Below are 14,452 nucleotides of genomic sequence, written 5' to 3' on the forward strand. Positions count from 1 at the left end.
ATTAACTCACCTGGTATAACTACGGAATCAAAATAGCCTTCATCCAGTGGTGTCAATGCAAAATGTTTATTCCTGTCTTCTTTCTGTAACGACTCCAATTCAATCTCTTCTTCTGTTTTGCCTTTTCCGTCTTTATCCGTAATTTCTTTATCTTTAACTTGTTCATTAACTGGTTCGTTAACTTGTTCATTAATCTGTTCATTAATTTGTTCATTAACTTGTTCATTAACTTGTTCGTTAACTTGTTTGTCTCGATTGACGTTATTCAGCACATCATTATAAGATTTTTTTCGGTTTGTTATTGGCGTGCGATAGTCGAGGCCAACGAGACGAGCGAGAAGAAAAGATGGCCGCTCTTGGTTGTAGTCGAGTGTGTTAGAGTCTGGAGCGATCTGGGATAATCCCTCCCAACGTTTTAATAAGGCTATTTCCTACGAAATAATGATTTATTGAGAGTGTGAATTGCTTATGCCTCTGTGGATCTATGATTAATTTAAAGTATTGCTTTGATTAAATCGTATTTGGTTTTGATGACTTAACAACAATAAGTAAAGGTTACATTTTTTTGGTAAACAAAGCTGATCACGATAATAAATTATCAATGAAACAGCAACTAGCTCTATCAGGTATGTCAGGTACCTCAGCCTTCCAATATCATTGATTACAGAACCGTAGATTTGATTAAACCAAGCGTATGGTCCGGAAACAGGCTATTTTATGTTCAGATGAATCGCTATTCCAGTTTATATTGTCAGATAAACGTAGATAATATCTTGAACGGTATTAAAGTGGGATACGCTCCCTCCAATTGTCGATAATCCGAGATCCCGTTGACTGCAAGGCCGTTTCAATAAACCCTGCACGTGGATTGACGTGCATTGTGAACTGGTGTTTTGCATTTCATACAATAGTTTTAGGTATAAATTAAAAAATGGTCGTTTTTCGTACAATAGACTATTAAATTGTAACTTTTGTACAGGAAAGGGCACTACAGATATTACGTTTATAATAAAGTAGTTGCTTCGGTCTGTAAGTTCTGTTTCTATATAATGACGTAATTTCCATTCTCGTTTGGAAAAAATTGTTACACATGACATCTTACTGATCTTATGATCGTGGTAATGAATATTAATTCTTTATTTACGCAAATACTCGTCCCGAACTGCACAGCGCGTGTTTGTCCCAATTCATGATGCTTCTAAATTTATCTTTCAAAACTGAACAAAACGAAGCTGGATTTCAAGCTTTGTAACAAAACGGCAAACTAAGCTCAAGCAGCAGTTGTAAGCTTTTAAAATATATGATTTAAAACAGAAAAGAACTGACACGTCGAGTAATACTCAATATTTTAAGTCACATGATACTAAAATATACAGAGTATTGAATGTAGGGTTTATAATTGTATAATATTGAACAAGTCAGGTTCTTTTTGGTGGTAAGTGTTTTTACTCGTAATCAAGAGATAGCTGTTCATTAAGTATGACTTTACCCATATTTTTACTTATGTTTTCCTGGTTATTTTTAGTGTTTTTTATCAATTTTAATCAACGCAAGTGCTACTTACCACAATCACCTTTGTATGCCTAAGTACCTACGGCGTTACAAAAGCTCTCAAATTGAACTTGTTTTCCATTTGCCATTTATATTTTTATAGGGATAAACTTTTTAGCCGTTATCATCAACAAATATATATATATATATATTTTTGTTAATTAATTTGGAAAATTACAAAGCTGAATGATACATAAATAACCCTCACTTTAACGCATCATATAAGGAATAATTTAGTAGTTTCGAAGCTTAGATTTAAAATTATTATTAGTTGCATGACAGCTTTGACGCGATATGAAGCCGTGTTGAATAACGTAATCAAGGGTACTAATTTTGTTTTAATAGTGTTAATAATGTATTCTAGTGTTAGTAAAAGATAAATTTATAAATTGAATAACATTCTAAGAGAAAGATTGAAACATTTCAATCAAAATGTATGTAATGTGTGTTAGAGAAATATCAATAAAGCAGTTGCAGAAATCTAAAAAAGTGAGTGAAACCAATAAATAATAAGTATGGATTAAGCAGAAGATTAACAGACGTATCGACCTCGTTCTATACCTACCTAAATAGTATGTCTTTATCGTCAGGAAAAAAACTCAATATAATTCGATTGTAAAGTGTGATATGGCGATAGATTGGTTTCAACAGCATTGATTAATTGAAAGCCGATGATATCTATCGAGGTAATGATGGGCAAGCAAAGCTAATTTCTCACATGGACATAATAGTCCACTCGAATGCACTTTAATATATGTAATTAGCTTCCAATGTAGAGTTATGTAAGTAATGTAGTAAATTCAGATTAATGAAGTTTTATTTCTTTTATTTCGTTTAGTTTAATTGCCATTTTAGGAAACAAAAGCTGGTACATTTCGCATTTGCGCACTCTAAATTGAAGCGCCAACAATCCCCAGCTATATCGGCGAATACGCCTTTGTAGTCCGAATTTAACTATTTGTAGTTCCTTTTCTACTGTGATTTAAGCTTTGACAGTTAAATTGTTGACACATTTTGCTTTGTTTTGTAAATAACTTGGTAATGATTTAGGGAGAAGTTTTAAATTGAAGAATTGCGTTGAATGCTTTTAGAGGTAGATCCTTTCATCATGCAAAAGGATTAATTGAACGATCCAAGTCCTTCTCACTTCCATTACGTATATATTATTTGTATACATTGGCGTAGAAAAATAAAACTTGGTTTTGTAATGTATTATTTGTTACGAGATCTATGATTTGTGTTTTGCATTAAACACTAAAGAGGATGATGGCGACTGGCTTCAACTATGGGGTAGTGACGTCATGTTAGGCGTGCGAAAACTAAAATTTACAGCCTTGGCTCAGAATTTAGAGGGGAAGAATTTTATACATTTGTATAGAAAATACATGTCGCTTAGTTAGCCATTAATCCAAATACAAATACAGTCCAAATCTGTTATAACATCGAAGGGACTACTCATATTTGGACCTAAAAACGGATAGTTTACGACTATCCGTTTTGCCGACAGCCGACAGCCGACAGCCGATGACGTTGTTATTTTAGTATATATTAACTTATAAGTCAGCCAAATTACGGACTTAAAATAAAAGAGTCTGTTATATTGGTAGTCCAATTAAATGAATTGTTAACTTGAATTAGTGTCGCTTACTATTAATTACGCAGTCCATTTTAAAGTAAAAACTATGTTAACAAAAGACAATACTAGATCTCAGGAAAATAATTTAATTTATAGAAGCAATGTTGTACTGATCGGATTAGCTCTTAATTAACGAGGATGTCTTAACTTAGTATCATAGAGCTACGTTACGTGTAATAATTGACACACGTTTCGCGCCTCAGCGGATAATTAATTATTAATCTGTCTCGTAAACAGATTTATCGACTTAGCGCGGATGTTTATAGAGACTGTTCTTCAAATCAATATTTCATGAAACTCTTTGTTAACGTTCTTTTGAAACGGAATAAACCCCGAAACGAAAAACAATATATTAAGTAATTGCGAGTCTAAGAAGAACGCAACATTTATTAACATTTTGAATAATTATCATTATATGTAAATTTATTTATAAAATCATTGGACTTGTCACCTCACTTTAATACTGCTGGCAAAATAATCGTCGATACAATAATTTATTCAAGTACGTAGTCATACGGCACAGTTGCTAAAAATAGATATTTAGCATAGACAGTAGATACTAATAAAATTTTAATGTTAAAACCTGAAGTTGTATAAAGGGAATAATTAATAACTTTTTGATTGATTTTGTTGCATAATCAATTTATATCAAACCAATCCGTTTACGCCAGAATAAAAAGATAGCCAAATAAAGCTTATATGTTGATTCAAAAATCTATTTTTGTGTGATTAAATGCCATCACCTGTCTCTGTATCTGACTAATGCCTTTAGATGAATTTAAAAAAACATAAAAATGGTTGAATAACTGTTGCCGTGTATTGTTTTTGATCAATTGTGATATAAAAAATCGTGTAGGAAACACGTAAGTCTAAAACACCAAATTGCAATATCTATTCAATTATATTTTATCAATAAGAAGGGAAGAAGCAAAGAGCACAATTTATATAAAAATAACATCACAAATACAACAGTTTATTTTAAAATAGTTCAGTGATATTATTATAAGTAGCAGCTACACTGCGTGGGTGAGCTTAAGTGGGAGTTGTATCTTATACACGAATAAAATGACTGATTTATTTAGCAAACGACTTGGAATTATAATTATAAGTGTTGTTGATATGGATTTCAACTTCAAAATGGCTCATCTATTATTATAATATATATAGTCGCTACGCTCAGTTAGTGTAAAGTTTTCAAAAAATTGTAAATACGTCAAATAGAGCGCGACAAACACAATGTTAAAATTTAAAAATGTATGCCTTTTAAAAAATTAATAACGCTTTGCGTGTGGTTCTGACAGGCTTTTAATATTTTCACCGCGACCTTTGTCGTTTACCAGGTAGCGTTTGGCTTGTAAACTATACTGGAGTATTATTTAGTATTTATTACAAAGAAAGTACGCCGAACTTGATTAATTAAACTGGTTATTGTCGTGTATATACATCCTTAAACTGAACGTCATTGTTCTAGCGATAACGCGCTATCTGTTGCGATAAAACAGTTACTCTTAGCATACTTAACTCAGAAAACTTATTTAGTATTATTTAGTTACAGTTATTTCTATTAAGCAAGTTTACTTGCTTGCTTATTCACTTCAATTCAAGTTTGTAAACTATGTTGTTTGCGGCAAATCTTCAAGTTACCAAAACTAATTAATGTACTAAAATAATAATTTTCATTCAGTATTCACAGAACTGGTAATTTATATTCAACAAATCATTGAAATTAGATAAGCTATCGTTATAAAAAAGAAAACTGCTTCAAGATAATACTGTTGTACTGATTCAATGGACATTACGCGAAAGTCCGATGCATCACACGTGTATCTGACGTTTTTCTTTTTCATTTATGATGGATTTTCAAAAGGGTGATGCATCCAAGAAGTAAGATTATTTTGAGTATTTTACCCCCTACATAGCGAGTTTTATTGTTCTGGCTAGAAGTAACATTCAAGTATAAACGAGTACTTGTTGAATACTGGAGATCGATAGAGCGGGGAATGTGATGACGTAGGCCGACGTTTGCCTACTTTGCTTAAAGTGCCACGTTCTGCTAGACAAGGCTTTATAAATATTAAACCTAACTGATATTGTACAACTTGCAATTTTTATAGGTTTTAAACAAAGCTCTCAATCCTAGGATCGTGTCTTCGAACTCTAGCTAATTATACCTTTTATACCCGAAGCTAGAGCTAGTTTATTTATTATAAACTAATTTACAATCCCATTATATTTCCATTTCTTGGTATTTTTTCTTAAATGTGTTTTTAAGGAAACTTAAAACCCGCATTATCCACCTACGCCTTTCCAGAAATAGGATCGTTCTATATATAAATGAGAAAGTGAATAAATGCTATCCTACACATTTAAACTGTACGGAAAAATAACTAATAACAACAGAATTATTATGTTTATAACAACTTGTGTTTTGGCAGAAAATAATTATTCATTTCAATAATTGCCTATTAATGTATAAATACGTAATTATTAAAATGAATCGGTCTATAAATAGTAAGGTGAGATGTGACCTACTTCTCTTGTAAATTATCTACATACGCGTGTACATCATAATTCAGAGGGGCACGCTTACGCATGACTACCTATAGCGACCTCTACATAGATGATCACCTATTACTATCTTATGGCATGGCATATATGGGGTTCATTTCATTTCTTTCGATTTTGTTTTGGGTCTATCAATAGGTAAAATAAACGCGTTAAATGAAGTAATGTCCTAAAGCACAGCTGACACTTTTTTTATGTTACACAAACACATATAAAGAGGGAATAAAAAGAGGTAAGTTGCAAATGGAATTCTTAATATAAGAGCTAGCTAACAAATAGTAAAACTCGAAGCTTTTAAAGGCTTCTCGCATTGATATATAACATTGAAGCAATATTCTGTAACATTTACATTCTGTGATATTGCACAATGCGGATTCCCTGATTTACGAATATATGAAAAGAAAAATGGATGAAATTGTAAATTTTCAGAAAATATCAACTAATGGAATTTTTCTCTGTTGGGTTTAGAAATTGGATGTAAGCTTTATAATATTCTTATGTTATATTATATGTTTGTAACTGTGACATACATATACGGATAAATACATTTGAAGATTATATTAGAAAATTCTGTTGAATATACTATCCATATTATAATCCAGTGGTGCTGTCTAGGTCTTGGATTTCTCTTTCTGTTTCGTAATGTGTTTTTTAATAGTCAGGTGATGTTTTTCCTAACCGTACGAGCGAGTATTAAATGCTCACTTAGAAACAAAAACCCATTTGTGCACAGCCGAGTTCGAACCAATGCCTGTTATTTATGTTTTTGTTTGCTTATTCAAGTACCGTTATTAATATCCTAATACATGATGAATGATTGAGGTGTTCAGTACAAGAAAATTGTATTTGAATAGTTCTACTGAATGTTTCCTAAGGGCATAGTAGCAAGAAATAACTCCTTTTACTGTAACATCACTACCCAGAAGAGCTTTCAATCGAAGTAATCCGGATTACCGTGCCCTCAATTTCCGGAGAGTGCTTGAATTTGAAACCACATGAAAGCGAACTGCATACAAGCAAAATTAAGTATCTCGCCTATTAAGGGTAGATACTAACATGCGGTGTCTTCTGTTAAGAAAGCTGGCACCCTGTTTGAATATACAATTTGACTCTGTCCACGGTTCATCAACTTGTCTGTAACCGTTCTCGTACCTTAGTAATAAAATTAATGTACATAAAGGCGATAACGTTATTGAGATTCTCGCATTAAGTATTACCTTTTATATTAAACGAGATAATGGATCTTTTTCTTCATCTTCGTAGTTTTCATTACTGAAGATCGCGCCTGTCTTGAAAGCCCTAACGTACGTTACAATTCAACGTATACGACGTTGAATTGTCTTAATGGTAATCGACAGTCTTGTGGTGATCTTTAGTTGGTTGAAAATGGACTTTTTGCAGTTCATGTATTCGCAGTATTGTCTTCCAATACTACATCTTGAATACCTCTATCTTTTTTCGCTCTCCTGCACGAATTGACTTGAACTCTGATCCGTACCAAAAAATACCAAAGTTCTGACGAGCCTGGTCTTGGTAGTATTCCACGAATTTCTGTTTAACCACATTCTGGTAAGTTTGCCCTTGCTGCTGTAGCCGTTAATAGATCTTTATTCTACTACAAATTGTGATTTGATTTCTTTGTTTAGTTTTCAAAGCATTTGATGTAATGTTTGGAAATATTGAAAAGTGAATGATAAGTCAGGATGTATAATGCGAGTTGAATTGAGAGTTGCTGCATAATCAGTTAGAACCGAAAAGAGCTTACTGCGGTGACACAAGTTCGATCTTGATAAAGCAACATGCCTTGGATCGTGACAATAATAAGTTTTTATATGTTTTCTCCGTCTGAGAAAGAAATTAGACTGGAGCATCAACGCTGCCGATGATATGAATACATTTTTTTTTAATAAAATAGGGGGCAAACGGGCAGGAGGCTCACCTGATGTTAAGTGATACCGCCGCCCATGGACACTCAATGCCAGAGGGCTCGCGAGTGCGTTGCCGGCCTTTTAAGAATTTGTACGCTCTTTTCTTGAAGGACCCTAAGTCGAATTGGTTCGAAAATACTTCAGTGGGCAGCTGGTTCCACATAGCGGTGGTGCGCGGCAAAAATTGCCTTGAAAAACGCTCAGTCGTGGAACGTCGGACGTCGAGGTGATACGGGTGGAATTTTGTATTTTGCCTCGACGTCCGATGCTGAAACTCAGCTGCAGGTATTAATCCGAACAACTCCTCTGAACACTCTCCATGGTAAATGCGGAAGAAGATGCAGAGTGACCCCACATCTCTACGCAACGCCAAAGGATCGAGCCGCTCGGAGAGGGATTGGTCATCGACGATTCGAACCGCTCTTCGTTGGATACGGTCAAGTGGAAGGAGCTGGTACTGGGGAGCCCCCGCCCAGAGGTGAGAACAGTATTCCATGTGTAACATGAATACGGCCCGTATTTGCGCTTTATAGAGTTGCAAGCGGTTGCCCGGAGTGAAGTACCGTCTCGCCTTGCTGAGCACACCAAGCTTTTTGGAGGCTATTTAGCCTTTCCCTCCAAATGACCGCGAAACTGAACGTCGTTCGATATGTTAGCGCCAAGTATTCCGATGCTGGCTGTGGCTTCAAGAAGAGTGTTTTCGAAAAGAGGAGTAGCGACAAAGGGTATTTTCTTTCGCGGAAAACGCGCAGACTTGTGTCTTCTTGGGGTTAAATTGGACTAGGTTTAGTCTACCCCAGTCCGAGACTCCACGTAAAAGAGTTTCGACTTCAGACACAAGTTTGTTCCGGTACTCATCGACAACTGCCCGAGAAATACCTGCCCGGCCAGTTTAAAGAGTATCCCCAGTGCTGTCGTCCGCATAGCAATGAATGTTGCTAAGTTGCAACATGTCATTGATATGCAGAAGAAACAGGGTCGGGGACAGAACACAGCCTTATGTCCTATAAGCCCCAGCATTCACGGGTTTAAGGTCGGAACATGCTCCGTCGACGACGACCTTGATGCTCCGATCGGCTAGAAAGCTGGAGATCCAGTCGCATAATTTCTCAGGAAGCCCGTAGGCTGGAAGCTTCGAGAGCAGTGCTTTGTGCCACACCCGATCGAAGGCTTTCGCTATGTCCCAACTAACCGCTAGTGCCTTCCCCTTGGACTCAATTGCCTCTGCCCATCTATGAGTATGTATACTAGAAGGTCACCAGCCGAACGACCACCACGAAAGCCGTACTGATAATCGCTAATCAGCTGGTGGCCCTCTAGATAACTCAAGAGCTGGCCATTAATAATGGATTCCATTATTTTGGAGAACAAGGAGGTTATTGCGATTGGGCGATAGTTGGATGGATCAGAGCGATCGCCTTTTTTAGGGATCGGATGTATCGAAGCGGTCTTCCAGCACTTCGGGACAGTGCCGAGCGAGTACAGGTACCGGAAAAGGCGCTTCAGGACCGGAGCCAACTCAGGAGCACAAGTACGCAGCACAATTGGAGGGATACCATCCGGCCCGCTCGACTTATGAATGTCCAAGGAAGATAGTGCTCTACGAACAGCACGTTGCCGGAATGTGATTTCCGGCATTGAGTTATCACACCGCGAAATCGCCGGTGGTGATCTCCCCCGGTCATCCAAAGTCGAGTTGGACGCGAAGAGACAGCCCAAGAGGTCGGCCTTCTCCTTTGCAGTGTGGGCGAGCGAGTCATCCTCTCTGTGCAGCGGTGGTATCGATGGCTGACACAAATTCCCTTGTACAGCTTTGGCGAGAGACCAGAAGGCTCGGGTCCCAGAAGGGAGTTGGGCCAATCTCTCGCCAAATCTGGCGATGTGCTCTGACTTTGCCTTAGCGATTTCCCGTTTGAAGGACCTGAAGGCTGAGTTATATGCTTTTTTATGTTCGCTGGTATTGGCATCACGAGATATCGCCGCTTCCGCCCATGCATTAAAGCATTCTCGCTTTCGACGCGATGCCGCCTTGCAAGAACGCTTAAACCAGGGCTGTGACTTGCCACCGATAGGCACCGCAGAGAATGGAATAAAAAGTTCCATGCCCTGTAGAACCACTTCGGCGACAGAGGCAGCGACGGAATCTGGAGCTTCCGACGAAAAGCACATAGGCCCCCAAGGGTAGGATGCAAAGAAAGACCGCATCCCATCCCAATCTGCTGACCGATAGTGCCAAATACGACGACAACCCGAAAAACGGGGCCGAGGAGGGCGCGTAGTAGGCACAGTACTCCGGACCACACAATGATCCGATGAACCCAATGGCGGGTCAACAGAGACTTGATAGGTCTCTGATAGGATGTGAGGTCAGTAGAAGGTCCAACAAAGAGGGTTTATGACCATCCACATCTGGTATTCGCGTAATCGCAGGGACCATTTGTGACAGGTCGTAAGCTAAAGCAAAGTCGTGAAAGGATCTTCCCGCGTGATCGGTGGTTTCCGAACCGAGCCAATCGGCATGGTGAGCGTTAAAATCGCCAAGTATCACGATTTCAGCGGTAGGAACCCCTTCGAGCAGGGAATCTGTAGCCATTTGGATGTGCTCAATGAGTCGCTCAGTTTCGGTATTTCCGCTATGGGACCTATACAGGCATGCGTAGAATCGCGGATGGTCATCGCAGTCTACGCGCAGCCAGAGGCTAGATAGGTCCCTTCCTTCAAGCGACCCGAGGCGACGAGAACAGATATCCTATCTGACGTACACGCCAACTCCCGCCCGCGGCACAAATGAATGTTTCAATTTGTACCCCGGGTAGGAGAGGTAGGAAGTATCAGCCGGGGAGGATATCTGAGTCTCAGTAAGGAAGAATAAGGCCGGCTTCGCAGTTTCGAGGTGAAAGTGAACCGCGTTAAGATTAGAGTTGAGCCCCCTAACATTGGTAAAGTCCACTGAGAGCGTGGAAGGGGATGCCTTCGGTAAATTCTTCCGTTTGCCCCGAGATCGAAACCTAAAGTTAAAGTTTTTTGCGCAGTTTTTGCCCACCCCAGAATACGAAGGGCAGCCTGTGCATCCACCACCGAATACTGATTGTTCCGATGATGGACGCTCAGAGGGGGATTCTCCACAGCGGAAACGTGTGGTACCCCCCTGGGGTAATCTCTGTTTAAACTACATCTTCATATTCTGGGGGGGGGGGAATTGATGGGCTCCGGGAGTCTCACTCACCGCACGAAACGCGAGTACAATAAGATGAACCTATTGCATCACTTCACGCCGGTTTTTTGTGAGAGAGTGGTACTGCCCCGGTCGTGCCTGCCCGATTGGCTGAAGCCCGAAAGCAACAGCATGGCACTCCCACTAGGAAAACCGTATAATACCGTAAATGTTCAATAAATGTTGTTAACGAAAAATATGGGATTTATGCATGTTTATGACTTTCCGAAATTTAGTTATAGTTATTAGTATAGTTAGTTATATAGCCTAGTTTTTACTTAATTTTAAAAACTCTTTATGCAAGTTGTTCTTACTTTATGCAAAATAGAATACAATATTTACCTTCGATAAGAGATCATTGCGTGGCGGTTGAAGTCTGAAGATATCTCCACGAGTAACGTACACTTTAGGACTGTCATCGTATTGAAGATAATGTGGCTCGTAGGGAGACAAGATTTCACGATACAGCTCCTGGTCAATTTGCTCCTTATCGGGAGGTTCTAATGCGAACCCTGGCTCTAAAGGCAAACCTGTGTACATTAAAAATTAACGTTTTACAACCATCAGTTTCGATACATCAACCATTTATATCAGATTTATACATTACAATATATTCGGTTTTATTACTTTTTAAATGATTATTCCAAAACAGAACAGCAGCGAACTATTATATTAAATATCTATTAGGTACTTCAAATCGAAATCAGTTTCATTTTCTTTAATAAGTTTATACATATTAGCCCCTCGATAACCCGTATATTTCTATTTATTTTATTCTATGTTATTCTAATTCATTCATAAGTTTAATAATTCTAAATTTCCTATGGTGGTTTACTGACTGACTTAGTTAGTAAATGGGTAACATGATCTCGTTTTATCCTTCTGTAAGTAAAAACCTCACGTAAAAAGTAGCGTCAACCGCATACAAATAAGTCTGCAGCCGCTTGCCCTCGCATAGAATTCATTTGGTGCGGTTCAGTTAATTCATTATCAAACGATTTTTATTACTGTTGTGGTTTTTATCATTAACACATTTTCGCAATTGGTATGATAATTATACTCGTATGAATGAGTATACGAAAAATAATAAGATTTTTTAATTGACAAAATAATTTGCGATCCAGGTTTTTCATGATTTAGATACTATCATGATTAGATAGATTGCTCTCTTGTTCATACTTCAAATAATTCTTATTTTCAAGGTATGACACTTTTGTCCGGTTTTATACTGTCAATATAACAAACGTTGAGCAGCGACATAAATTCCGACTTCTCGGCTAAGGATGTGCGACAGGATTTCAGCAAACATACATACTTTTTGAGATTTTTTGTTTTTCTTTGTACATGGCCTCATCATAGCCAAGATGGCGACACAGAGCAAGGAAGACTGATCTTCTACTTACACAAAACTATCATTATAGCAGACGCATTAATTTCAAATAAAGAAAAGAAAAACACCTCAGTAAAATAACTCAAAAGGCTTGGGTGATAAGTATTTATTTACAAACGATAAGAAATCTTATTACTAAATTCCTGACTCTTGTCTGAACCGTTATTAAATATCGGCATCGAAGAACTTGAACTGTAAATAATATTACGGACAATAGGCAGCTTATAGACTCTCGGCAATATACTCCAGGGCAGTTTTGTAAGTTAAATGTTTCCATTTAATTACATGGTATTTACTTAATAAATCTACAACTACATAACTTAATAAATAGTATTTTAATTTGATGGACTACTATTATGAATTGGTACAATTGTTGAATTCCAAGTAACGTTTAACTAGTAAATTACTAGGCCGAGGTTAAATGTTATTTAATTTAAAACCCTTGTCGGCCAGTTTCAATAAATAGTATCGCCTTGATACATATTGCAAATTAGAAGGTTTTTTTCACATATGACATTTTCACAGGCTAAACCTTGCCAATACTCTAATCTTATCGTTAATATTTTAACGGTTTCGTAGTCGATTAGCTATTAGGTTAATATTAGACTCAATTTCAAACTCAACAGAACTAATAAATTATATATCTACGTCTTCCACTTAACGTTACCTTTTATGCAAAGTAGTTTAGTTATTATACATGCACATTCTTGGAATATTTTTAGATATTGGCAAGTGGGCATATAGGTCGTGTAGTATTTGTAATATTATGAGCTTAATACTTAATACATTTGAGTTATATATTCATTTAAAAAGTGCTTACAAACAAACTGTATTCGAAAAACATAGCAGTATTTTTGAAGTGTAGTTCCAGATATAGCGTGTGGATAAGACTATACACATGTAGACTCCTTGAAGGAAGCAAAAGACTGGCCTCCAATCTATGAGAAGGTCCGACGACCTCACACAGTATATAGTTTGGAATGATATAAGTCCTGTAGTGGACATAAACAAATTATTGATGACGACGATGAAACCTGGAAACTCTTAACTCAGGATCTTTCTAATACTTTTAAAACTTTGCCTTTTATTAAATTAGTGTTATATGGTGTGTTTTAAAAAAGTTTAATTGTTAAGTTATTGGTTGCGTTTTTGCTTTGAGTTTTGTTCTAGTAGTAGACTAATTATTGTTTGTAAGCTGCCCCCCAGAACTTCGGTTCGGCTTAGTATGTTTTTTTTATTTAGCCTACATTTTAATTAGCTACATACTAAAACATATGAAAGATTTTGCTATTTATTATTATATAAATATCTACGTACTAAATAAAATACATTAATTATTGTTTCTCCCCAAAAAAACCTTCGACAATGTTCAAGGCAAATAATTTATACAAATTATTCGAGTTTTGCGCTTAGCAACATATTTTGCAAGTTATTATGATGTATATACGTTAGATAGACTCAATATTGTAGACTGGCTGGGGCCCGCTTAATTTTTCGTGTTTTTCGTAATAAGAGGCAAACCGACAGGAGGCTCATCTGATGTCAAGTGATACCGTTGCCCATGAACACATATTGCCTGAAGGCTCGCAAGTGCTTTGCCGGCCTTTTAATATTTGGGACGCTCTTTTCATAAAGGACCCTAAGTCAAATTGGTTCGGCAATACTTCAATGGGCAGCTAGTTACACATAGTGGAATATGTACTCAGTGTGTTTTGAAGTTTCTTCTTTGGTATTGTAAACTTATAAATTAAACACGAAAATTATTCATATTGGTTTGCAATTAAATATAATAGCTTTTAATAAAAAATAAATATAAAGATTTTTTTATTTCAATCTGTAGTCATATTGAAATACAGTATTTATTATCAAGGGGTTTTTGAAAAGCGACTTCAATGGAAAATATAAATCTCCCAAAAAGTAATTACTGCCTTTGAATACACAACGTTCAGTTTTAATTTTACGATGATATGAAAATAATTTAAAACTTTTTTATAATCATGTATTTATTATACATACATTTTATAATTCAAGTTCAGTTTTACTTCTTAAAATAAATTTACGGATTAACAGTCTTTTAATATTTCTACAAAATTGTAGTAGACATACATTCAAGAAAATTTAAAATAAATTAGAAGTTGAGGAATAAAATATATAGTTGTTCTAGTAGA

General features: G+C 36.6%; 1 protein-coding gene across 5 annotated transcripts in view; it reads right to left on the reverse strand.

Moving 5' to 3' along the window:
* The window catches only part of LOC123718421 (protein cab-1), a 31,237-nt gene that overhangs the window by 16,280 nt on the left and 505 nt on the right, over nucleotides 1–14,452 (reverse strand). For all 5 annotated transcript variants that reach the window (XM_045674878.1, XM_045674876.1, XM_045674877.1 and 2 more), the window contains exons 2-3: nucleotides 11,237–11,424; nucleotides 11–431 (exon numbers count right to left, since the gene is read on the reverse strand). In XM_045674878.1, the coding sequence (XP_045530834.1) occupies nucleotides 11–431; nucleotides 11,237–11,424 (609 nt within the window). The remainder of the gene's footprint in view (nucleotides 1–10; nucleotides 432–11,236; nucleotides 11,425–14,452) is intronic.

Source organism: Pieris brassicae, chromosome Z, assembly GCF_905147105.1.
Source record: "Pieris brassicae chromosome Z, ilPieBrab1.1, whole genome shotgun sequence".
NCBI classification, from domain to species: domain Eukaryota; kingdom Metazoa; phylum Arthropoda; class Insecta; order Lepidoptera; family Pieridae; genus Pieris; species Pieris brassicae.